This window comes from Nuphar pumila, chromosome 15, assembly GCF_984573655.1.
Source record: "Nuphar pumila chromosome 15, dmNupPumi1.hap1.1, whole genome shotgun sequence".
Lineage (NCBI taxonomy): Eukaryota > Viridiplantae > Streptophyta > Magnoliopsida > Nymphaeales > Nymphaeaceae > Nuphar > Nuphar pumila.
In genome coordinates, this window is record NC_143263.1 from 3,067,403 (window position 1) to 3,080,903 (window position 13,501).

At 36.6% G+C, this 13,501-nt stretch overlaps 1 protein-coding gene across 4 annotated transcripts in view; it reads left to right on the forward strand.

Moving 5' to 3' along the window:
- The window catches only part of LOC149814142 (plant/protein (DUF810)), a 91,238-nt gene extending 77,737 nt beyond the window's left edge, over window positions 1-13,501 (forward strand). For all 4 annotated transcript variants that reach the window (XM_089989072.1, XM_089989074.1, XM_089989071.1 and 1 more), the window contains 7 exons: window positions 265-349; window positions 10,172-10,285; window positions 10,361-10,467; window positions 11,046-11,123; window positions 11,200-11,295; window positions 12,178-12,273; window positions 13,129-13,501. In XM_089989072.1, coding sequence (XP_089845198.1) covers window positions 265-349; window positions 10,172-10,285; window positions 10,361-10,467; window positions 11,046-11,123; window positions 11,200-11,295; window positions 12,178-12,273; window positions 13,129-13,293 — 741 coding nt within the window. In that variant the 3' untranslated portion in view covers window positions 13,294-13,501. The remainder of the gene's footprint in view (window positions 1-264; window positions 350-10,171; window positions 10,286-10,360; window positions 10,468-11,045; window positions 11,124-11,199; window positions 11,296-12,177; window positions 12,274-13,128) is intronic.

Consider the following 13,501-nt stretch of genomic DNA (forward strand, 5'->3'; position numbering starts at 1 on the left):
TTATTCTATTCATGTTGTTTCTATTTTTATAAGAAATCGAGTGAAATTCGAGACTTTACATTTAGATATTCTATGATGTGTCTAGCAATCTATTTTTTTTGTGTTTTAGCATGCAACAGAAATATCACGTTGTACGAAAAGTTAGTTGTGACATCAGCACAATCATTTGATAGTTGCCCTATAATTAGTAATCTACTATATAAGGCACTAGCCCTTCTTTTCTTACAAAAATTTCATGACATTCTTTTTCTTTGATGACTACAGTATGCCATCAGTGAGTTGAACAAATTGGAAGATAGCATCCGAGAGAGATGGTCAAGTAAAGCACCTCAGGAAAATTTGAATGCTAGTAATCATCTAAACTTCTAACCTTTGCTCACAATGGCTTCATTGTTATTGAATAATGCATCTAATTCCTGGTCATTTGGTGGAACATTGTTCACAAACTGGGTCTACATTATAACTGCAGGTATTAATCGTATAAGTGGGATAAAACTAAGATTTCTAAGGCTACAGCAAGTAGACAGTGTTTCATCTCTGGCTGATTGTATCTATCTTAATCATCATTGGGCATCATATAAACCATCGAAAAATGAGGGGATAGTCATGCGACAGCTTGAAAAATGTGCTCTAGATGACCACCTTGTATTTGGGTTGGATTTATCTCCACATCTAGTGTTGTTATGCAAGGACATGACTGCCAACTGATTGCATATTGGTTCTGACCTAATGCTACTGCTCTGAGTCATATCTAGTCATATCTATCTGAACCTCTTTGACACCTATCTCCGTCCTGCACCAAGTCAATTTGGTTTTATTGGAAGTTTGGAACCGATCTAGTATTGAACGAGGATGCTGTAATAAAGTGAATTCAAGGGTGCTCAAAGTCACAAAGAAGTCACAAAGCCACCACTAAGGGCACACACCATACAAGGCCACTAAGAGCACACAAAATAAAACAATTAAATTTTACTAATCTCTTAAAATCCATAGAAAATTCATTGCTGTGCAAAAAGGCCAATGACCCTTATTTATACAAGGTGAAGAAGCAGTTAGGAATAGCTAATGGCTAGCTGAGTTGGCTAGTTTAATTCAACCATCCATTAATTATTCTTGATGGCTAGTTTCCGATGCATACAGAAGCTACATACAACAAAGTGCACATAACTTATGACCAAAGAAATTCACAAAACAAATAAAAAAAACATATATAGTAAGAATACCTAAAGTACATCCTAAGACAAAAATTATATATATGTAGTTACCTATATTGTTCAAGGTAATTTCTTGGTGAGGGTTTTTCTCGAAGAGATTTTCAAAAGTTGGTTTTTCCTTAGGAAAATCTTGGGAGTTTAAAAATTTGAAATATATATAAATAATAATTTAGAAAATGAGAAAATAATAGCCTTGCATTATTTTTCTTGCAAAAATATAAAGAAACAAGTCTTAAATGGTTATAAAATAGAAAATGTAAGCTTAAAATATAAAAAATGAGTTTTTTCACAAAAAATATTGTGATATATCACAATAATATCATGATATTTTGAGTTTCTTAGAACAAAATAAAATAAAAGAACTAAAGTACCCTTAATGGGCACAACCTATTACAATGTTGTAAAATGATAAAAATACCCCTAGAGGGTATTTCTTATTACATCATTATAAATAATATATATATACATATATAAATATATATGTAAAATATGAAACAAATATATATATATATGTATGGTAATATATAGGGGTGGCAATTGGGTCGGGTTGGCGGGTCAGCATACCTCAACCCGAACCCGACCTGTTTATTAAACGCGTCGGCTGTGGCAAACACGAACCCGACCTGTTTATTAAACGGGTAACCCGACACGACCCGCTAACCCGCTTAATAAACTAGTTGGGTCGGGTAAACGGGTTGGCGGGTCGGGTTTGTGGGTCGGCGGGTTGACCCGCCCGCCTAACCCGTTCATTAAATGGGTCAGCCGGGTTGGCATACCCCTAACATGAACCCGACCCGTTTAATAAATGGGTTAGGCGGGTCGACCCGTTTATTAAACGGGTTCATTTTTGCCCAACCCGAACCCGCCTAAGAGGCGGGTTGGGTTGGCGGGTCGTGTCAGGTTTTGCCACCCCTAGTAATATATATATATATATATATATATATATGTCACATAGGTGCGGGTGCTGCGATGCGGCACTTTAAAAAAACTTGGGTATGGGGGTGCAGGAGGGTGTGTGTGTGTGTGTATATATATATATATATATATGTATATATATATATATAATTTTTAACAGTTTACAGTAATACTAATGAAATACAAAATAATTATCATATCATCAATTCATCATGCATGCAATAAATCAAATTAACAATCTACAATTTTATTCTTCATCATAAAAACTAACATCATAATTAAATCAACATCAATATATTATGGAAACAATCAAACAAGTAAAACAGAAAAGAAGTAAATTATACAGTATACTAATAAAAGAAACAAACAATGCATAATTACATACCAAAAGTATGTCCTACACAATGTATATGACGATGAGGTAATGATCTTAATAATTTTCTACTTCATCATCAAATTCATCGTAAGAAGGAAGAGTAGACTCAAATAAGTCCATGTTTGTAATGTTGAAATCATGCTCTTCCTCTAAGTCGCACTCTTCTGGGTTTACATCCCAAAATTTAGATAATCTTTGTCTGCATTACAAACCGAATGTGAAAATATTAAATAATTGCATATTTAAACGAAGAAACTAAGAAATAGTCAAATAAATAAGCGAGCAATTAATACCTGTATTCCTCATTGGTTCACGAAAGTAATCGAAGATTAGAATGAACATAGACTAAATCCTTTGCACTCTTGCTAGTGAGTTTGTTTCTCTTCATGTTGGATTTGAGCATATTGTTCCAATTTCTTTCACAACAAGATGAACTAGTAGGGTAGGATAGCAATCTCAATGCAAGATGTTGGAGAAGAGGTGTTTCTGATCTATATGTTGACCACTATGTGATATGATCTATATTTTTTTCCTCTATTAATGCATGTCCATATAACATCGAAGATGAAAAATTTTCAAACTCTTGTGTGATTTGATTTAGAATATGTGATTCTCGATAAAGTTTTGCCAACATCATCAATACGATAGAATGTTTTTATGCCTTGATAACTCTGAGTTTTAATTTGGAGGGACACGATCAAGACCACTTTCCTACCACTTCTTTGCATAATATTTGAGATTGAGAGAATGTGTCATGCAATGCAAATGAGTGTTGCTACTATGCTGCATAATATTTTCCCACACGATCAAGACCACATAATATTTTTTTAATCATATTATCCCACATTTCATAAGCTTTGTAAAGCATGGGCTCATCCTTGTCAACTTCTCTCAGTATTTTCCAAATATGCTGCATAAACTCAAAGAAGTATACGACTCTATCTTAAAACTCATCATCAATAATGAATTTCTTAATTTCTTGATCCTTGACAACATCATCAGCACAATAAAATGTCCAATTCTCATCAGTCACCATGTTAACCAAAGCATTATTATAATATTGCTTATTTTCACACTTAGTTAAATTTGAGATTTTTGAAAATTTGGCTAAGTATAGAAGAAAATCGGTAGATTCTCGATTTTTGGCTGATGCTCTTGAGTCTGGGCTTGACCCAGGTCTCATCGACAAGGTCGAGATGAGCCAATCGAAAGGTGAGAAAAGGTTTTATTTTTAACCTTTAAATTCAAGCGAAATTCGGGTTATTTTTAGACTAATTTCAGAGGTAAAATTCAAGTTATATATCGTTGGATGTGTCTCAAAATTTTAAGCATAACGATATTTTATTTTCTTGGATTCGAGCTATGGTTGGATCGAAAATCGTGCTTTTTCGAAAAATGAGTAGTTTGTCAGTTCAGATGCGGATTTGGATTGGACTGGATCCGATGGATTTGATCCAAATTAATATTGATTTGGACTCTATCCAAGATCCATATTAATCTGGATTTGATCGAGCCTAAAACCCATTTGGATTTTTGGAGATGGATTTGGATCTTGGATCCAGATCCAAATCCAAATCCATGTTCAACTATTTTTTCAACATTAAATTCATTAGACACCTTTAAATTGGAGTTAATTAATGTTAACAACTCTCCTAAGTTAATTTGGCAACTTTTGGAAGCTTCTGGGTAATTATTAATTATTTAATATTTAAAATTAATTAATTTCAAAATTTAATTTTTGTAGTTATTTAGGAGTCCTTGATAGAGTCCTTGTACATGCCTAAGAAGGCTAACGAAGGCTTGAGAAAAGACTTTTAAAAATTAGAAACTTTGAAAAGTCAACTTAAAGGAATTTCAAAAAATTTTGGAAATAAAGGTGTGAAAGTTCCCAAAAAAAAAGGTAACTCTTCATCTCCAGCCCATCTAGAAGGGGCTGGAGAAGGCGGGGGGCGTCACCCTTTCTTGGCCTATTTAAACCGCAAAAAAAAAAAGGGAGAGAGAGAGAAGAAGAAGAAGGGAGCTTCTTCTCCAGCCATCCAACGTTTTCCACCATTGTTTTTTTGTTCTTTTTTTATCTACGATCAAGGTACGGGTTTCCTCTTTTGATTCAAGTGAGAAATTGAATATAGATTGGATTTTCATGCAATATTTTGGTGGAAATCCATGAAAAAAGAGTAAATCTAGATGTTTACTCTAAAATACATGGATGAGGATTTATGGATTCTCTTTTATGAATGTATTTTTTATTTTAGACATCTTACAAAAAATAAAATTATGTACATGTCTATTCTCATGTTAAAACCAAATTTATTTCATGATAAATATAGCTTGTTATATGCTTGTCGTATGACATTTACATTTTTGATATTTCATTAATATCCTATCGAAAGAGCATTTTGGATGTTGGATCATTTTAAGAGTAAAATTTTGTTTATGCATGCATATCATATTTGAGAAATTTGAATATGCAGGTGTTCTTGATTTGTCAATAAGTACATGCATGTAGGTTGGAAGTATTTGTTGATTCACGCATGCACAACTAGTAGAATCATGTCTATTTAAGAGATGAAAGTTGTAGATTTATGCATGCTGAAAATGCATATGCATGTGAGTTTCGTAGCATGTTTTTTTTTTGCGTATGCAAAATAATTTCATAGACATGTGCTGGCCTATTTGTAGCAGGCCTGGTTAGTGCCGCAGGGCCCAGCCGAGTGGGCCCGGCTGGGCAACCGGCTAACGAAGTGGGGCTGCAGGGCAGGCCGGGTCAACAGGCCAGTCGAGTGCAGCTCGGCCAGCCAGGCGTGACCAGACCTGGGCATGCCCTGCCAGGCCGCAGGCCCAGCTGAGCCTGGCTCGGCTGGGCAGCCTTGAGATAAAAAGAAAAGCGGGGTTTTTAAGTTTTAAACAGATTCTTTTTTGGGCTGACTGCCAAACTTTGGCAGAATGCACAGGCCCGGGTTGGGCCTCTGTGGTGGATGCCAAGCTCAACCGACTGAGCCTGATTGGGCTGGCACCGAGCCCCAGCTGAGTGGGTGCACCTGGGTACCTTTCAAAAAAAGAAAACTGAAACAATGGTTTTAATATATATATATATATATATATATATATATATATATATATATATATAAAGTTTTGTTTGTATGGCTAGTGAGTGGCCTGCGGCACCCAGCTGATTGGGTTCAGCTGGGTCGCGGCTGAACCCCAGCTGAAGGGGTCATCTAGGCTCGATCGGCCTACTTCAAAAATAATTTTAACACCTTATGTTTGCTTAAATCTAGAATTCGAAATTTCATATGCATGTAAATTTTCAGATTTTGTTAAGTGTATGTATTTTGATTTTAATGCATGCTAAGAATGAAATTTTTCACATGCTTTGACTTGATATGACATGCTTAAGCGATATGTTATTTCAAGTTTGTTTCAAGTGGATGTGCATACATGAAGTGGATGTGTTTTCTGCATGTACGTAAATGCATGAATGTTCACATGTTCTAACTGAAATGGTTCATGAATGAAAGCGTGTATGTGAAATGATTACATGAAAGCGCATGCACATGAATAGTGAACACTTGCATATGAATGTTGTAGTTCATGCATATGTTTAAATTGGCATATAGTAATGGGCATCGGAAAGCATGTTGACATCATTGCATATATGGCATGTTATGATTTTTGCATATGATGCATTAATGATCAAATAATAGATCATTGTGGGCTATGTGAGCCTTAAGCTTAGATTACTCCTTACCTGTTTTAATGCATCGCAAAATTCACGTTGATATTGTTTCACTATATTATATTATTCTATATTTTTCACTGGTTGTGATCTCGTGATGAACCTCGCATTTGAATATGCGAACTTGTGTTACTAATTTTGCATGCCGAATTGCAAATTAATGAATGAGCATTAATAACAAGATAAAGAAAGAGAATAATGTAATATACGTTTTGAGATATCCCGTTTTTAAAATGGGACTCTTAGAGTTGCGGTTTTGGAAAATCGTGAGGATACTAAAACTCCTTGTACATTGTTGTTACCCCTGAACCTGCTATTGAGGTTCTTCTCCTAGCCACGGTTTTAAGGAGAATCTGTCACTTTACCTAGCAGTGGTGTGTAGACACAGTTATTGTTTTGGTATACCAAGAAAGTGGTACTTGTGGATGTAGAGATCTCTGGTGTTCCGACATTAGATGTAGAAGTCTAATGTTCCGAAAGTTGTTTCGATCAAGGGCTAAGTTTGGAACCCAGTAATAAAATACAACTTGTGTGCTAAATTATCCTGGGAACCTTACTTGACTTCGAAAATTTTTACTCGTTTGGAGTATCCGCGGGCAACAGTAATAAAAAGAACTTAAATTGTGTGCATTTAATAGGGACATGCATATAAAAAAAACTTTGATAAAAGATAATAATTTATTCATGCATGTGTATTAAAACCATGCATATTTACTTGTTCCCTTGTGATATATAGGTGATTGCATGATATGTGTTTTCTATTGCATGATACTTGTCTTTATTGCATAATTGATTGTTCCCTATTGATAATAATTGTTTTCTCTTGTTTAACACTTATTCCTTGTTGCTTGAATAATTAATTGAGTTATGAATTTATCATAATTGCATCCCTCTAAAATATTGTATGAACCTTATTTATGTTCTTTTTACTTATTTGTTTCATTAGAGGGATTCGTACATAGAATTTTTTGGATTCTGACACCCTTACTTTTGTGCTTTTGCAACATAAGAAGCTGAGTGAGGTTACTTGCTTTCGAGAGGGCTACAAGGGGAACACACGATTGCTTGGCAAATTCTTTTGGACTGCGTGACTCTTCTTTTAACTTTATTTACATTTTATTTGCTTATGTCTCATACTCTCTGCACTTTAATAAATAAGGTTTGGTTTAAAAGATGAGTATAAGATCTTTTGTGGTGGATGTGTTGTAACTCTAAAGGCCCCGCGTCTCTGAGAATGCTTTGGCACTTAAAAAAAAATTGTCATTTTTTTATGGGTATGAGTTGGGGTCGTTACAATTCTTGACTTTCTTAATTTTTTTCACCATCACAATGATGGATGTAAAACGTGTTTCAGCAACCTTCAATAATTTCAAATCAGAATGCCTATTAAATATGGCAGTAGCATGATGGTGGTTGACAACAAAATTTCTAATGTTTTTGACATTTTTTTTGTAATTCTTCTATCCATGAATATAGAGCATATGCTGGTGAATTTTCTTCTTTGGGGTTTCAGATGCTCTTGAGGGTCAGATTCAAACTATGTGCTACATAGGGAGTCCAAAAAATATGAGGATACTCACTCTCCAAACTCAGAACTGCAATTTTATAAACTGGAGTATTGTCTGTGATTATTTGCACTACTTTCTTATCACCTACTTCTTTTATTACTTTTATAAATAATCTCTTCAAATACTCAATATTTTTATATTGCCCAGATGTATAACTTCTTTCAGGAATACTAGGCCACTAAGCAAGGAAGCAATGAAATCAATCTGTGGACGCCTTTAAATATTTGTCCACCCATCAGAAACAATGGAAACTCTATTTTGTTTTCATGATTTTTTTTTAATTTCTAGCAATCTCTCAACATTTGTCCTCTCTTCTGTAAGAATTGTCGTTCGTAGTTTTTCTGAGCTTGGAGATACATAGTCACTTAAGTTACAATTTGCTAGTGAAGTAACTAAATCCTTTCAATAAGGATTTCTAGCTGCATTAAATGGAAGTGAATTAGAATAAAAATACTTCCTGTTTTTCTATCAACTTCCTCCCTTCCATATCTATTGAATGATGCTTATATCGTTCATCTTTCTGTAACTCCTACATCCACCTTTTCTTTTTCTTTTTTTTTGCATATTCTTGGTGGCTTAAAAAGGGTACACTAATTGCACAAGAATCACGCATTGTCTTCTTCTTCTCATATTCATCTTGTATTTATTTGTATTGTCTTCGCATTGCCTCATCAACTCTTTTGCATCCTGAAATGCTATGTCCTGGTATATTCAACAAAGAGCCTTAACTCTTGTGTAAGACCCAACTTAATCTCTCTCACAAAGCTTGCATCAAAATCTCTTATTTCTACCACAAAGCTTATCCACATGTGCCCATAGTGGCCCCCCATCATAACATGCAGCTAACAAACTCGAATCACCACTACCACTACCACCAACACTAGCAACAAAACTTACATGTGGGGATAAGGATAACAAAAGTCCTTTCCCTTTATCTATCAACAACCCAGGGTGTTGGGAGCCGAACCCAGCCCAGTAGGCTGAGTTTGACAGCAAGCAACCCAGCCCTGCATGACTGAGTTTGATGACACATAACCCAGTTGTTGGGTTGCTAACTTGCACAGAACCCAAAGAGAGAGATTGAGAGAGAGAGAGACATACCTAGCAGACTTGCAGTCGCCAGAGTCATCGGAGAGCTCGGGTTGAAGGAGCGTCAGAGGAGAAGGGGAGGCGTCGGGGTAAAATTTTTGCCCTGATCCCCCGCCCAATCCCTTTCATCATTTTTTTTTTGTTCAGGCCTGGACATTTATGACTCTGGGTGCATTAACCGCACCCAGGGTCGGCTTGACCGCACCAGGTGCCGCACCCACATTCACACTCGAGTCGCGTCGTGTCGACGCGGGTGAGGCACCCTGTTGGCAGAATCCCTGTGACACACACACACACACATATATATATATATCACTGTCTTCCATTGAAGCTTAATATAGAGCGATGGCGACCACTACTACTGAAATTGTATGGATGAAAAGTTCACTTAAAGATATGGGAGTCATCATCTCCACTCCTTCGAAGATGTATTGCGACAACAAAAGTGTGATCTACATTGTCAACAACCACACCTTCCATGAACGAACAAAGCATATTGAGAATGATTGTCATTACGTTTGCGGCAAATTTTTGAAGGACACTATTGAACTTCTTTATGTTACGTCAGAATATCAATTTGCGAACTTCTTCACCAAAACGTTGTTGTGTTCCCGTTTCTCCTTCCTTTTAGGCAAACTTTCAGTGATCTCACCCTTAATTTGAGTGAGTGTTAATATATATATATTATATTGTTTATACATTTTTGTAATAGGTTATACCCATTACGGCTATTTTGTCATTTCAGTCTTTGTAACAGGCTGCACCCATTAGGGGTACATTTATCTTTTCTTTTTCTTTTTTGTTCCTTTTTATAATGGGCTATTTGGTCTTTTGACCAAATAGCGCTGTTGGGAGCTCCCAACGGTTCTATTTGAGCCCCTCTCTTGTATATAAAGGGGGATCTCCCCCTTCTCATTTTATGCTTCTCTCAAGCATTTCAATACAAAATATTTTTTATATTTTGTTTGTTCTCTCTCTCTCTAATACTTTTTGTGAGTTATTTGTGCTAGCCCTTGTGGCTTATTGTATTTTTCCCAATAGAGGCTTTGTGTTTGTGCACTCTTTGTAACCCTTAGTGTTATTGTATTTGTGCACATTTGGTTTCATTACAACCCATAATTAAGTTACATTGAGAAGCCACCAAAAGTTATATTTTTGAAAATCTAAGATCTGAATCCAGGTCACATCTTTGTAGCTTCTGTTGGAGTGGAATCTGTAGGCCTCCTCCATTTTAGTTTCCTGATGTATGATATTCCTATTTACTTTGATCTAGGAAGATCAGCTGATGATTTGTCAAGAAATAATGTCAATAACAGCCAAATGGATGCATTTGATGGTGCAAGGAAAGACATCAACGCTGCAATAGATAAAGTTTGTGAGTTCACTGGTAAGTTTTCATGCTTGTTGATTCTATAATAAGTTCTATTTGCTCCCAATCAAATCAATCTATTATTTCTTGCAGGAACTAAGATTGTCTTCTGGGATTTAAGGGAGCCATTCATTGATGGATTGTACAAGCCTAGTGCTTCCCAATCCAGGCTAGAAGCCCTGATTGAATCATTTGATGGGGTAAGGAAAGCACTTTCTTATTTCTTAGAAGTTCCTCAACCTAGAATAAAGCTTTCATGTTCTCATCTTCAAACCATAGTGAAGTGATAAAATCCATACTAATTTATGGAATAGATTACTACCAGTACAAGCAGTCAGTATGTTGAACTTTGTTTTAGAACAAGCCACCTAAAATACTAGCATATTGCAGAATACCTGCTAAAATTATTCCAAATTACTTGCAGAAATATACCTTTCAATATTCTCAGTTAGTTGATAATATCAACTGTTTTCTCAAGTCTTCCTTGTCCCAAGTTGTAAAAAGAGTTGCAAAAAATCCATGAAGCGGAGGTTAATGCTACCCTAGTATTGAGACCTTTAGGACATACTCTACAGACTGATTGGTGTTACGTAAATGTCACACAGCTTGATAACAATGATGATGATGATACCTTGTGTGTCTGTGTGTCCATGCATGTGTGTGTGCATGCATGCGTACTGTCCCCTTTTCAAAGTCACAGTCGTGTCTGATATCACCTTAGCTAATCATGTACCATCTTACTGTTCTTCTGTTTATGTTTGTCTTCTGTTTGTTGCAGGTGCTCATTCAACTATGTGATATTATTGTGGACCCACTTAGGGACCGGGTTGTCTCTGGGCTTCTTCATGCATCACTGGTATGAAATTTATATGGTGCATATTTCATATTCTTTTAACAAAATTATAGCACATAAAATAGTGCCACTTTGTCAGGATGGATTGGTTCGAGTGTTACTAGATGGCGGTCCATCGCAAATATTCTTCCAAAGTGATGCTCGACTTCTGCAAGAAGATCTAGAAATCTTGAAGGTAACTTCTTTCGTTCTGAGTATGCTTCACCTGAAGCACCAGCATATTGGTGTTTATACTGTTCTAGTTGCTAATTGAAGTGAAAAATATAGTGAGAAATGAGTCACATGAGGGTGCTCAGTCTCTAGCTGTGCCCCATTGACTGAGAACCCCTGCAACTAAGCTTGATACAATCTTGGTTTTCATTGGGTCAAACAAGACAAGCTTGGGCCAACCATGTTTCTAGGCCAGCACCCCCTAAAACATGTACAGAAATGGTTGCTTTTATTTATATGTGCATCTTTCTCAAACACTTGCCTAGAAATGAGTATACTGCGGCTTCTCTCGAGTATCCGTACATACATTGAGTTTTGGGGTGATACTTGGGACAGTTGCTTCTTTTGTTATTATCATGGGTGAGAATTCTACTGATCAGTTGGTTAAAAAAATTATTGTTCAAAGACTTGAACTCGATATGGCACACTCATCTCATTGAAGTATCAAGTTAATCTTGTCTTGGTACTTGACTGCAGGTCAATATTAGTGGTTTTTGAACATAAGTTTGGGTGATTTTCGACTCACCATCTACTCTTTTCTTTGGCTTAGTAGAGTCTAACTCATTGGTTGGACTAAAGACTACTACTCATACACTATCCTTTTTGTTGTTTTCTTTTTAATATTATGGGCTGCCTTACTGATTACGTGCAACCATCGCCCTAATCGAGGCTAAGTATTCAATGCTGTTTAGTTTTTCCATGATTTATTCATGATTTCGCTCGTTGAATCAATGTATCCAAAACTGTCCCTTGGTCGTTTTTTAGCTAATCCTAGTCTCTGTGGCTCAGAAAGTCCTTTGAAAGTAAATTTGTGTTAGCTCTTCTTAAATTCGTTTCTACGGTGCAGGAATTCTTTATCTCCGGTGGTGATGGTTTGCCACGTGGAAAGGTCGAGAACTTGGCAGTGCGTGCACAGTTGGTCATTAAACTACAAGGTCTTGAGGTTAGTTCCTCTATCAACTGTGATTAGGGAAACTCTGGATTGGTAATTCCTTAAAGTCATGAGTTGACTGTCCGAAGGACCGACACACCAGTTGGTTCACTTGTCAAGAGGCCCAGTCAACTCAAACTCAGTTAAGAGCGCAGGGCTCACTGAGACAGCTCAACCATCAACGGAAACCTTTTCATTTTTTGTACTTGTAAAGCTCGATCTTGAGTCTCCTTCCAGAGTCTCTTTCTCGCAATCTTCCCAGTTCAACTGTTTGTGTGAATTACGAAATAGAACTGTAGTGGATCACGCTTGAATTGGTAAACGATTCCTCAATTTGTCATGTATAGGTTCTTCAGGAACCAAGGCCTCATAGTTGTCCCAAGTCCACCAGTCTTGGCCCTTCTTCATTTTGGACCTGTCAGTGTGCTCAGGCTGCATTTCATTGCTTGCTCTGAATTCGACTTCCTTTCAACTGTGAAGCCAACTAGAAAACCAACTTGGTCCAAGTCTGGTCCTCAGTGGATTCTGGCTATTAAATCACATTTGCCTAGGGAGTTGACCGAATACTCATATTCCTTGCTTTAGATTTAGACCATTTTTTTAGTTTTGATCAAGCCTGGAAGCTCCACTTCATCTGGGGTCTCATAAGTAAGATGGCTCAGACAAATTGTTGCAAGCTATAGGGACTGAAGTTGATCGAGGCATCAACTGCTGTCTATTAGCTTAAATCAGTTTGAGCTGGGTTTGTACATTGACCCCCAAGAAAGCTCATTCCACTGCCCAAGTTGGCCTAATCCAGTCACAAACTCTAACACGGTTTAAGTGTGCTTGGCACGATCTGTACTCTTACCATTTTATTTTATCCAGACTCGTGAACTGATTGAAGATTTGAAGATCATTAGCATGGAAGGTAACAGGAGCAAACTGGGGACCGACACAGAAACACTGCTGAGAGTTTTATGCCACAGGGCCGACTCGGAAGCATCTCACTTCCTGAAAAAGCAGTACAAGATACCCAGTTCTTCCAGTTAGAAACACGAATACTTGTAACATACATATACATTTCTGAGAAGCAACCGGTGATTTTTTTAAACGCAGGAATAAAATGCCATCCATTTATTCATTTGTTTATTCCATGTAAGGATTGGTTTTTCTTTCTGTTGGTTTTCATCCCATTAAACAGTCTGAGGAGTCCTATAACATCTAATGGTAAAAAGGGTATATATATCAAATGCATTTA